Source organism: Leptosomus discolor, chromosome 10, assembly GCF_034619465.1.
Source record: "Leptosomus discolor isolate bLepDis1 chromosome 10, bLepDis1.hap2, whole genome shotgun sequence".
Lineage (NCBI taxonomy): Eukaryota > Metazoa > Chordata > Aves > Leptosomiformes > Leptosomidae > Leptosomus > Leptosomus discolor.
This window is the reverse complement of record NC_141400.1, coordinates 8,056,214-8,069,396: the sequence shown is the minus strand read 5'-3', so window position 1 is coordinate 8,069,396 and position 13,183 is coordinate 8,056,214. Positions and strand designations below refer to the sequence as shown.

General features: G+C 35.0%; 1 protein-coding gene across 1 annotated transcript in view; it reads left to right on the top strand.

Annotated features, from left to right (window-relative positions):
- GABRA1 (gamma-aminobutyric acid type A receptor subunit alpha1) overlaps nt 1-11,471 on the top strand; it is a 40,083-nt gene extending 28,612 nt beyond the window's left edge. The window contains exons 8-10 of the mRNA XM_086471253.1: nt 5,697-5,849; nt 8,493-8,695; nt 11,163-11,471. Coding sequence (XP_086327379.1) covers nt 5,697-5,849; nt 8,493-8,695; nt 11,163-11,471 — 665 coding nt within the window. The remainder of the gene's footprint in view (nt 1-5,696; nt 5,850-8,492; nt 8,696-11,162) is intronic.
- Nucleotides 11,472-13,183: the final 1,712 nt, after the last annotated feature.

Genomic DNA, 13,183 nt, shown 5'->3' with positions numbered 1-13,183 from the left:
CTGTGAAAATTTTTTGGGGGGAAGGGTCATATTTAACTGCCAAAACATAATTTAGAGCAGGCCAAAAAAATACAAAGATCAACGAGTGAGAGTGCTAAACTGCAATATATGAGCTTCAGATTAGGAAAACATTACTCTGAAAAGACAACATATCCTGGGATTATTTTCCTACTTCAGCTGGTAGTTAAAATATTTGAACGATTAAAAAGCTTCCTATAGTGACAGATCTAGCCAGATAAAACAGTAATTTACGTTATAAAGAAGCAATCCTCATATCCTTATCATATTATCTGCTTACTATATAAGCTTAAAAAAATAGTATAAGAACATGAATCCACAAAGATCATATTCCTGGGGCAGTGAAGTAAGTTCCTAAAAGCAAGCACATAGTTTCTCAAGGAGGTATTTAGAGAGTGAATACAAACAGGATTTAGGTGTGTTAATGCTAGCACTAGCTTTAATTCCAAAACTATTAATGAGATACAGAAATATAGCTGATATTGTATTACATATCTGTAACCTTGAAGCTGGCTAAAAACCTTTGCTTTTTCACTTTGCAGTGTTTGTTTCAAGATGGATTTTTTTTTTTTTTTTTTTTATAAGAATTTGGAAGGGGCACAAAGAGCTAAATTCAGTAATAAACTGAGCATTGGGCATGAGCAGGAGCTCAAAGTGTTGACTAGATTGACTGTTCAATGGACCAAAAGAAAACACTGCTTTAGGAGTAGTTGTTCCTTTGAATGCACCTGGTGTTGTGATTGAACTAGAAAAGTACACTTATACCTGCATAAACCAAGCCTTCTAATGTGTCATTCATAAAGTCAATGAACATTTAAGGAAAAGTGAGTCAATTTAAGGTGAACTCTAAATCACGTCTGAATCTTATTTAGCCTGCCAAAATATATTCATTCACTCTATTAAGCCAACAATATTTCTCACAGACAAAAGTTTCCATTGGACTAATATTCAGGTTACTGCTTGGAAACTTCTCTTCAGTTGATGTAATCATAAAAGAAGTAAGTGAGGTGGCAGTACTAAGGACTTTGCATAAGAACAATATCAATACAACGGCTCCCATAGATTCACTTCTTCCATTATTGAGCATAGGGGCATGCATCAGACAAGCAAAAAGAAAAGAGGAGAACTCTTGGCCTGGCCATAGCTAGAAATGTTGTCATTGGCTTTTGTGGAGCCAATAATTCACCCCAGCTGCCCTTTGCTGAAATGTCAATAGGATTGCTGAGCAACAGCAAAGATCTCGAGCTCTTTGCTCTTTCTGTTCTGAAGCTACTCACTTAGAAAGACCTCAGCAACCTGCGTGCCTGTCCATTTGCACTCATCACCAATCCTCTGCTTGCTGGATGCATTATAAAGGTGGCAGGGTAATCAGAAGAGATCGTAAGCTTGGGAGCACATCTAAACCAAATTGATAATACCAGATATAGTTCAGGAGCACCCTGTAAATTGTTACAAAAAGGCAGATAATACATTTTTCAACAGAACTGAAGGCAAACATAAGAAATGTAAAAATTCTTCATGCGTTTCCATAAAGAATTAATAAAAAAAAATGTTTTGCTCATGATATTTCATAGGTTTGAATTCTGCCTCCTTTTACTACCTGAAGAAACTCTTTACCATGCTTATCTACAAAGTTAAATACAGTATAATTAATAAGTGCTGAAATAAAGTTACTATTGTCTAGATGCAGAAAAACATTATCAGGAACTAAATACAATGGTTATCAAAACTAAAGTCTCAACAGAACCCTCAAGCACATCTTTGCCCTCTGATCATCTCTGTTTTAAGATACAACATAGGCAATGAAAATTATGAAATCTCTCCGTACTTTTAGAGTTGTAGGTGATGACTCGTTTGACAAAAAGACAAAAGGAGTTGACAATCTTCACTTAAGAGTTCTCAGCACTTTTATTAAGAAGAAAATGAAGCGCTTGTGCAGCTGATTTTGTGGATCATTAGAGGAATCTACAACATCTTGGGCAATTTTAAGATGATATTTATAGTTGTCTGGAATTCCAGACATGTATTTTCCAAGAATTTGGGTGCAACTGTGTTACTCTAAACTTTCTCAAAACTGTTAAGTGATTTGGTGAATCCATAAAGTACTTTTTTTTTTTTTTCTTTAATTTCTTCCTTTGCTAGTAGGCCATCTGCTATCCTTATTTCTGGATCTAGAACAACATAACTACAAATACTGATTTTTTTATGACAAGAGAATCTTGAAAGACTACAATTTTTTTATAGTACAGTTATTCATCTATGCTGGCAATGGAATATGCAGGTACTACAGGCTTAAAACTAGAATTCATTAAACAAAATAATAATCATTGCTGCTGTTTTGCTTAAGCAGAGTCATCCATTTTTTTACTTGTATGTAAACTCCCTGTTGTTCTCCAACTAACCCGTATAGACTCAGAAAGAATTTAAAGTGATCTTTTTTTACAAGTACCTTAACAGATGGTTAAAAGGCTTGTGCGAGTTTCTATTTACATACAATTATTTTGCCACCTTGAAAACATTGCTTTGCATAGAGAATCATCAGGATTTATACCCACAATGGTATAATTTTTTCTAATGTTCTGTAAGTCTGCTGAAAGGATGCTGTTCTTAAGAGTTTTTCTATTGGAATACATGGCATAAATAGTAAAGGAGAAATACTTTGTTTGAAACTAATAGCAAGGAAAGCCTTATTTCTTACCTACAGTGACAGAAAAAGTATTATAGCTTAAACTCATTCCCCACCTCAAACCTTATGTCTGATGTCATGCACAGTAATTTTAGGCTCTTACCTCATAAACTGGGCTTATTATAAACAGTTTACAGAATACTGAGTAATAAGTTTGATGTAACTTACCGAATAATCAAGTGTTTTCTTCTAAGGGCACAGGTTTGTTTATATCACCTGAACATTTGACTCAATTATTGTGATATAATGTAGAATTAAGGGCTGGTTAAAAACTGCAGCTACAGAAGTGCTGAGCGCAGGCACAAACTCTTCCAGAGCACTGAAATTATTCAAATATGGACAACCAATGGAAACACTGAGTGAGTATAGCTGAAGGAATTGTGTGACCAATTTTAAATGCTTCATATTATGTAATACATATAAACTGATTTAAAATTCATGGAATAAATAAAGTGAAAACCAAATTTATCTGCTCAACACAGTTATTTGTAGAAGACTAGGAATCCCAAGGAAGCTAAAAAGAAATACCTTTCTTTCTAACTTCTTTGGATAAGAGAATAAGAGTTAAGAGAATGTAAGATGCTTAAGCTATAACTTGTGCTACAACTTGTGAAAGCCTAGTGATCAGACACTACGAATATATGAAATACTTTGTTCAAGAGCTATTTGAAATTTTAGCTTGTAGGGAATTTTATGGCTGAATTACAAATATTTGAAAACAGTCTTAGAGAGGAATGGCTGGGAAGTTAGACAGTGGTCAGCAGCTGTCTTGAATGTGGCTGGTTTTCGATTAAAGCAAGCAATAAAATGTGGGGAGCTAAAGATTCAGTAAATAGCTGGACTACTCTCATGTCCTGCAGCTATTTAAATAAACCTCATCAAAGATATACTATCTTCTAGTAAGTGCCTGCATCCGTTGGTACTTTGAAGACTTAAAAACATGTTTTTGCCTTGTAACTGAACTGTAGGCATTGTTCTAGGCCTATGCTTTGCCTGCTTTCCAGGGGAGACCTTATAGCTGCCTCCCACTACTTAAAGGGGGCTACAGGAAAGGTGGGGAGGGACTCTTGATCAGGGAGGGTAGGGATAGGATGAGAGGTAACAGTTTCAAACTGAAAGAGGGGAGATTTAGATTAGATCTTGGGAAGAAATTCTTCCCTGTGAGGGCGGTGAGACACTGGCACAGGCTGCCCAGAGCAGCCGTGGCTGCCCCCTCCCTGGCAGTGCTCAAGGCCAGGTTGGATGGGGCTGGGAGCAACCTGGTCTGGTGGAAGGTGTCCCTGCCCATGGCAGGGGGTTGGAACTGGATGATCTTTAGGGTCCCTTCCAACCCAAACCGTTCTGTGATTCTATGATTCACTCCTCACAGCATTACCTTTAGCTGACTTCTAGCTCAGATCTGCTGCAATGTTAGCAGATGAGAGCATTCCTTGTCTTTTTAATTGCCTTTATGCTTTGAATCTTTTTCTGATTTTCCAGAGGTTAAAAATACTTTGATAACTTAAGCAGCTAAATAAAGCTTCAGAGTACAGTGGTGTGTTCACTCTGTATTCTTAGCTTGCCATCTACAATCACTGAATTAATTCTGACATACCGTTGTAAGCATTCTATATCTGATTGCATTAAAATAGCTTGCCATGTCATATTTTAGTAGATAAAATTAAATTATTGGCTCTTCTAGCCAAGGCTGGCACCCTTCATAAGATCATTATCTCTGGTACAGAGGAAAAGAAGGTTGTTTCAGTGAAAGTTAAAGAAAGGTGGGCAAAATTCAAGTAATAATGCTACTACACTACTTCTGCCAGTCCTATTTTTGAAATAAAATTTTCCTTGTATATCCTTGCTTTATCTCTCAATTTATAATTGATTCTCCTTTCCCCCTTTGCTACTGAAACATACCAGAAGTATTGTCACATCTTATTTATAAGCTTTCCTCAGGGTTATACATTGAGCAAGATTGTTCAAGTGAATGTTCTTCTAGACTCTGAATTAAAGAAAAGGACATTTGACATGCTTGGTGCATAAGCAGTCAATGTCTAGACATAGTTTTTCAATCCAATTTAATCTTTTTCTGTACATTTTAAAACAGAATAACAGTAATTTCACGTCATCTCTAATCTAGACAGAGGCTTCCATTCAGTTACATGTCCACTTGTTTCTTTCCTAAGATAATGTTTCTTGCATAATAAGAAGAATCAATATACTCAAAAAAACACCCCAAAAGTCACAATAGGGTTTTTTTTTTTTCAATCTTTTGAAAATACACTGGTTTTCAAAATCCATTTTCAATAATGTAAATAATGATCTGAAAATGAGTCAATATTTGCTGTGCTCTGGCAGAAAAGGCTTATAGAGTTATATAAACACTCAAGATTCCTTTCAATTGCAATTAGAATACCCAGCTGATGTTTCTGTAGCACCTAAAAAGTTAGTGCTAATGAAAATAATCTGTGTTATTCTTGCATTGTCCATTTACTTCAGGAGAGAATAATCATTTAGTAAAGTACTGATTTAGCAGAACAGTGACACTTAATCTTCAGATTACATAAAACACAGACAATGGTAATGCAGACACAATCACATCAACAACTACATCTTAAGCCTGGCCCAACTGAAACACTTCTGAGTGCCTGTCTTGATTTAGTCTTTATATGATGTTTACGTGTATATTACGGTGGTTTTCCATCTTTTAATGGAATAAGACCTTTTACAAGAGGCCTAAACAGCCACCGGTTAATGCAGACTTTCATTCACTACTCAGCAGAGATGAAAAGACATAAATTTAATTTGCATTTCCCAGAACTGTTTAGTTTTGTGTCATTAGTGGAACTTCAGAACCTGCATTAAATGTTTTCTTCATAGCTGACCCACTTTGATCTGAGGACTTTTTTTTTTAATAATATTGGTGAATATAATGAAAAAATACTTCCTATAAGGCCCTCTAACTTGTATATTTAAAAAGCTTTAATGTGCCTGTTTTTCTTGTTTTCAGGGGAATATGTTGTTATGACTACACATTTTCATTTGAAGAGAAAGATTGGTTACTTTGTCATCCAGACTTATCTGCCATGCATCATGACAGTGATACTGTCACAGGTGTCCTTCTGGCTTAACAGAGAATCTGTTCCTGCAAGAACTGTATTCGGTAAGCAAGACCTATAAAGCCCTTGGCAGTCATAAGCCAAACAGGTTTAAGAAATTTTATGGTAAAACTAGTTACGCATAACACTATATTGGAGAACAGCATGAGCCTGGACATAGTGCAGTACACAACAGTTAACACATTTCATTGTGAAGATGTAGCAGAAACTGATTTAAGGTCCAAAGCTCTTAAACTGATTGTAAAAAGAGACTTGAAAATATCTTAAGCTATCTATTAGAGTTCAACTTTTCCAAAACAATAAGTATATGAATAAAACATTTCTGACAACGGCAATGACATTCATGGGATGGTCAAAAAGGCTTTAACCAATGGGTGTTGGTCACTTGACACCCTTAGGCCCTTTGAAAGTTCTTTTTCATCAATCCCTTTTCCAGGCTGCTGCTAAAGGTCTCCTGTTGAAATCAGCGACAACTTGTTGCACTTACAGGGGCGAATAGGTGCACTCAATGCATGAAGTCTAAAGGCAATCTAAAGGACTCTAAATCTAAAGTTTACACAGTTGGCCCCTAGTGTTTTAACCACTGCTTGCAAATGCTTATCTTAAAATTAGAAACAAACAACTAGCAAGTTCTTTGGAGATACTAATCCAAGTCAAGTACACAAATAAAAAAAAGAAAAAAAGAAGATGTAATAAATCTTCAGTTAAGGAAAATAGAATCTGAGATTTCTGCTGCATGACCTAATCTTTTTTGTGATGTTCAGATGGGACACCTGAACACCTTTGGCAAGAGGAGGTGGAAGAACACACAGCTGAGTTGGCTTTTATACTCATTTCCCTGCCTCGGAGCACTGCTGGGGCAGGATGCCATGGGCACTCCTGCTTGGCTGAATAGAGTGTGCCCATTTACACTGGACATAGCAAAGCCGGAGAGTCACAAGGCCTGATGTTGAGAATCGCAGACTCTGAAAGACTTGTTGAACAAAAGCTATTTTTAATGACCTTTCCTGGCACTCTTCACATCTGTGCTTTAGTTTCCCAGTGCCTCTCGAAATCAATAATCAAAACTTGCATAGCCTTAGACCTCATGAACCAAGTAGACACTTTCTGTTGATATACAGATGTGCATTTACAAAAGAATGGTTTAGACGACAGTATAATTAAATTTTATTTACATAATATTGTTTAGATTAACATCTAAAATTAGTTTTGAATTTTTATTATCAACTTCACTGAAAATTAACCTGCGACTTTGATGGGGCTCTGTAGTCAAGGCTATTGAAACTGTACCTATTTTACCTCTTTTTGCACATGGCATTTAAAAAGAAATGTCAGATCATCAGTTTGAAATGCTGTACTTCATTGTCCCTAGATGGAGAACAAAATTTCCTAGTTTCACAATGAATAATGTATAACACTGTACAACGTTCAAGGTGCTATCTTCACAGGCTCAAGAACCCACACATTTCTGAGACTTTTCCTTTTAAAAGACAGTTTTTTAGTAAACAGTCTTGTGTTGATGCCATCATTATGTATCAAGATAGCTTTTTAATTTCTTAATGGCAGTGAAAGAATGTTTCAGGAAATTTTGCATGAATGTATTTATGTACAAAAGCACAACTTTTAGCTCACTTAGTACCACAGATAGTGAAAATTATAAATCCTGTTTTGCTACTATGTAAAAGAAACAAGCTCACTAGTAATGAGTCAAAGACAAGATTAGGTTGCCTCTCAGGGACAAGAAATTGCTTCCTCGTTAGGCACTAATAAGTCAAGCTCTTTACACCAGCATGTAAATACATTTTTCATTATTTGGCCTATTTTAGACCACTGCACATTTTCACTAACACTCACTGCAGTGAAGATGAGCTCGCAAGACACATTCAATACATGACATTGCAGTTGTCAAGGTAACTTGTGGACATGTGATTTGATGTAAATGTCTAGCCTGCACTTGTAGATTTTTTTTCTGCAAGCAGCTGTAAGCAAAGTGAGTTCAATACGGTCCTGCTTGCTTTCAATGCCAGTTAAGGGAAAAGGTTCATCAGCAGTGACAGGCTCTGATATCAGCACATGGCAAAGAATTTATGTAAGAACAATGATAATGTAATTTGCAATTGTTCTTACATAAATTCTTTGCCATTTTCAGGGCATCAGTGAATAAAGGGACAGAAATCTGTAAAACCATCAGTTCAGATAAATGTAATATCACATAAACCTTAGTGCATTTGAGTATACATTTGAAGGAGCATATACCGAGTGGTTGAACGAAAGCAAGATTTTTAGTTTTCTATCTAAATATCGTAGGACTTTCAAGAAAGAACTAAAAATGTTAAATTGTTATATCTGTAGGACAATTCACAGGGTATGAATAAGAAACAGCAACAATGATTCTCCAAATACCAGGAAGCATATAGTAGCATCTAGTCCACAATTCAAAATATTATTTCCATTCCAACTTTGTTGTAACAGAATAATATTTTTTAATGTTAAAGAATAAAGGTAAAAGATATATTTAAGATCCTGCAGCTTCCACAGAATTTGAAATCTGATATCCTCAATTAGCAGGGAAGTTTATAAAATTAGGGGTGAAGACAAGGCTTTTCCGTCTATTGTAACAGTTGAGAAATAGAGCACAAAATATAGCCACTGATCTAAAGGCACTAAAAACCTGTTTGCTTTTGCAGGAGTGACAACCGTCCTGACAATGACTACGCTGAGCATCAGCGCAAGGAATTCGCTCCCCAAGGTGGCCTATGCCACGGCTATGGATTGGTTTATAGCAGTGTGCTATGCCTTTGTGTTTTCTGCACTCATCGAATTTGCAACAGTGAATTACTTCACAAAGAGAGGCTATGCATGGGATGGCAAAAGCGTCGTACCTGAAAAGGTAACATCACTTAGTATCTATCCCAGCAGGTCATACTGTGTTATGCTTTGTCACTATATGGGGGTTTTTAGCCCCTTAGAAATTCTTATTATTTAAAATAGTAAGTAATTATTCCAAAAGAGTTTCCTCCTGTGTTCACACACAGCATTCCTACACATAAACAATAATTAGACACTGAGTACCCAAATACTACTTCTGACATACTGGATGTTACGTATTGGTATGCGAATATCTGTGTTTAATTCAGGAGTGTATGCCTATTTTTTTTTTTTTTTTTTTTTTTCTATTTTAGTTGCATAAGTCAGTGAGAAAACAGGAATAAAATTAGGACAATTACACAACAATTAATACAAAAGTGTTGTAGAACAAATGAATGAAGTATCAAAACAAGCTTACAGTAATGAGCTGCATGACTGCTGGTGAATATTGAGTTTTCGGTTACTGATGATACTTTAATTGAAAATAATTTGTTTGATTCTTTGTTGTGCTCCTATCTTCATGATAACTATTGTAAAAATGGGCTGTATTAATATAATAGAATCCTTAAACAGTAAATATTGCCCTGTTAATATAACCAACCCTGTACCATACGTACTATAATCAGCAATTTCTTTTGTTTGAAAGAAAATTACATTTTCAGAAAAAAAACCCCACCAATATAAAAACAATGTTTAAAACATTGGAAGATTTATGGCTTTGCATTCAGCAAGTAAGGGTCTTTATGTCTCGTTTCATATAAGTCAGCAAACACATACTGGTACCTGGTAGAGTGCATTAACTGCAAACGTAAGGAAAGGCAAGCAAGGCAAACTAACTGGTGTCAGGGCTTTCTGCAGGTCAGATTCCTCATGACATTTAAATCTATAGAAAGGGTCTCCTCTGAGGCTTCTGTAAAATGGTTCTTTGCCTGCTGGATTTATTGCTGCTCACTAGAGTACCTGGCTGAGAAGGAAACATACTCAGCAAGTGTGTTAACAGCCTTCCTACTCAGGAAGAAAAGAACGCGCAGCCAACTGAAAAAAAAGAAAAAAAAAAAAAAATCTTTCTGACATTGTGTTTTTTTTTTTTTCTTTTCTGAGTGTTTTTTTCAACCTCTTTATTCCTGTTATTCAGCAGAAATATTCTAAGACAATTTGAAGTTTTTTCTTAGCCTCAAGCTAAGCTGAATATTATTGTCATGAAATAAAGAGCATCTATATCAGAGCCATTGTGTGAATACCTTTTCTTACTAAGTAGCAGAAATTTAGCATTTCAGCCTTCATTTCCCTCCTGCATGGGGCTCCAAGTCATTCTTTGACAAGCCTCTCCCCACTTGCCATGATGCTTTTGCAGCTTCCCTTCACAGTCTGCTCCCAGAAATGTTCACCTCTTGAACAAGAATTTTCTACCAAAGCCCCCTGACTGAGTCGTCTATACAGCTGTTAATCTATATTGATCTGTCATAAAAAGTACTGTGACTACTTTAAAAAATATCGCCACCACGGGACATCTGCTTCTCAAAAACAGTGTTATATTTGCTATCTTGTGAAATAGCATAACAGATAACATTCCACTGATATTCCATGTTTATCCTTGTGCAGTGGCTGGAGGAAGGGTTTGGACTGTCTGCAACAGGGACAGTTGAATTCCAACTGGTATCTCCAGATGTAAAAATTTAATTTTTTTCCTACAAGTAGGTGCCAGAAGTAAAATACTAGAAAACATAAGGACCCAGGGGAAAAAATCTAGATATTCTTTCTGATCAATAAGTTCTTGTCCACTAAAAGATTTTCAATACATTCTTGCTTTAGCAATATAGGCGCGTGGATGCAAAAATCATACGGCTAGTTAAGTCCTTGTTTGTGGAATGATATTTCATCCATTATGATCCAATTGTAGCATTCAAACAAGAACATTAAGTTTCTATTCCATAATGCATGTGCTTTTGGTGCAAACCATTAGTGAACAGAATGCTGTCAGCTTTGCATTTTATAAATAGTCCACTCTTTTAGTGCATGGTCACATGATATTTTTATTGTATTTTTTAATGTATGAAATGTGTTAGAATGCATCATATAACATTATTTGCTTACTAATGAAAAGCTATATTAAGAAATTAGTGTCTTTTAAAGTTGTCAAGAAGCACAGTTGATTAAGGGAATATTGAATTATAAGTGGTTTGTCACTGTTGATTACCATTAAAGCTAATTTTGTCGATCAGTGAGCCTAGCTATCAGCATAAGTCCTTATTATAGTTTATCCATCATCTAAATTGGTTTAACTAATACGAGTAACACAGATGGGTGATTTTGTCTTTGTCTTCACCTAAATATTTTGCATGAGTCATGTATCAAGACACTAACTTCTTCCTTACAGCTTATTACAATTTGTGGTAGAAATTTGATTAATTGGAGAATTTAATAGTTCTTTTTCATAATCTTGTCTGTTAAGAAAATAGTGAGAGTAAAACGTTTTCTTCTTTCTTCAGCCAAAGAAAGTGAAGGATCCTCTTATTAAGAAAAATAACACGTACACAGCTGCAGCTACGAGCTACACCCCTAATATTGCAAGGGACCCTGGGCTGGCAACCATTGCTAAAAGTGCAACAATTGAGCCCAAAGAAGTTAAGCCAGAAACAAAACCTGCAGAACCCAAGAAAACTTTTAACAGCGTCAGTAAAATTGATCGACTATCAAGAATAGCCTTCCCATTGCTTTTTGGAATCTTTAACTTAGTCTATTGGGCTACCTATTTAAACCGGGAGCCCCAGTTAAAAGCTCCGACCCCACATCAATAACCTCATTTATTCGTATAGTTCTGTTTCGTCTTTTGCTCTGGGAATTGCTTCCCGTTTTCACATACAGTAATTCCCATTTGCTTCATTGCCTCTGTCTTAAAGAAAATAAAGGTTTCTTTATTTAACAAAAGGTAAAATATATCTGTATATTTAAAAAATCTGTGTCTGAGGGAGAGAACAATATAAGCTATATACTTTGGAAAAGTGATTCTGCAAATGGGAAAGAAAGACCTGTAGAGTAACAAAAAAAAAAAAAAAAAAAAAAGGAAACCATTTGCAGATAGCTTAGTACTGAATGTTCCCAAAAGGTATTGTATATGTACATGAAAAAGATATTTTTATTCAAAGGATTGTGGGGAGCGGGAAAATATTCTTTATGACATTCCTGATACACATACTATACTGTACCATTTATTCAACCACTGTTTATAAACTTTCCAAGGATTTAAAGCTTTCCATTTGCTGAATCCCGTAAGATATGTTATTTTCCTAATCCCTTTTCTCTTCTATATTCCAAATCACTTGATTTATAATATTAAATGCTCTTTAAAGAAAAATGACATCTACTCACTCTAGGTACAGTTTGTCACTGTATAGCACATAAGATCTAATGGTAACAAATGCTTTAATCTGCTGTCTTACTGCAGTCGTCTTCTAAGCATTAAGTTGTCACTAGACTAGATTTAAAACCAGTTGCACAATCAAGTGCAGATCCCAAGTTACCTCTATCACCTGTGTGATCCAAACAATTCCTAGATGCTTTTACAGAGAGCTTTTACTCATTACTATGTTTTAGAGAGTTAAAAAAAAAAAAACAAACCAAACACAAAAAACCCACAAAAAACAAACCAACCATCAATTTTTGCAAGCTATAGATATGTTGAATGTATTCTTTTATAAAATGATACATTAAAAAGAAGCTTTAGACTGAGATTTATGGGTAGCAGAAAGACAAAATATAGTATTTAAATAATATATGTAAATATGCAGCATGAGATTGTACATTTTTTTACTTTTTTAAAGTTATGTTCTTAAAACATTGTGTAGGATTCACCTCTTAGCTCTTAATATGTTGTTAAATGCTCAATAAAACATATTTAGAGCCTGAACAAAAAATTCAGTGGTACTGGAAAGCCTAAAAAAATAAATATGCAGAAAGTGTTTGGAATTATTTTCATTTGTAAAGTGGTTAAGTGTACAGTAGCTTGCAATTTGACAATGTCATCCAATGTATACTATTAGATTAATGACTGGTCTGCTCAGGTCATGCATAAATACTAAAGTATGGGATTATATTTGGTAGGTAAAAATGGTGAAATATTTGTTAAGACAGAAGTTCATCTGTATATTACTGCTATATTTGCTGATACATAACTGTTACAATAAGCGATGTAATATATGTAGCATTAAATACAAAAAAGTCATACATAAAAGAATGTACAGAAAAATAGATTTTATTGAGTAAACTTACTACATTTCATTTTTACTGTAGCAATATATTTGTAGGAACAATATGTAAGGGCTTTAAATACAAGATGTCCATTTTGCAGGTATTGTGCTCCCTTTAAAAAAATTCTAGTCAGTATCATTACTGTTGATTCCTAGAAATAAAACTTCAGATAAAGATTTTTCAAAAAGATGGGAAGAATGGTGGATATTTACAAGCATCAATTAAAAAAAAATGTAATATATGCTATTGAATGAATTTTAAA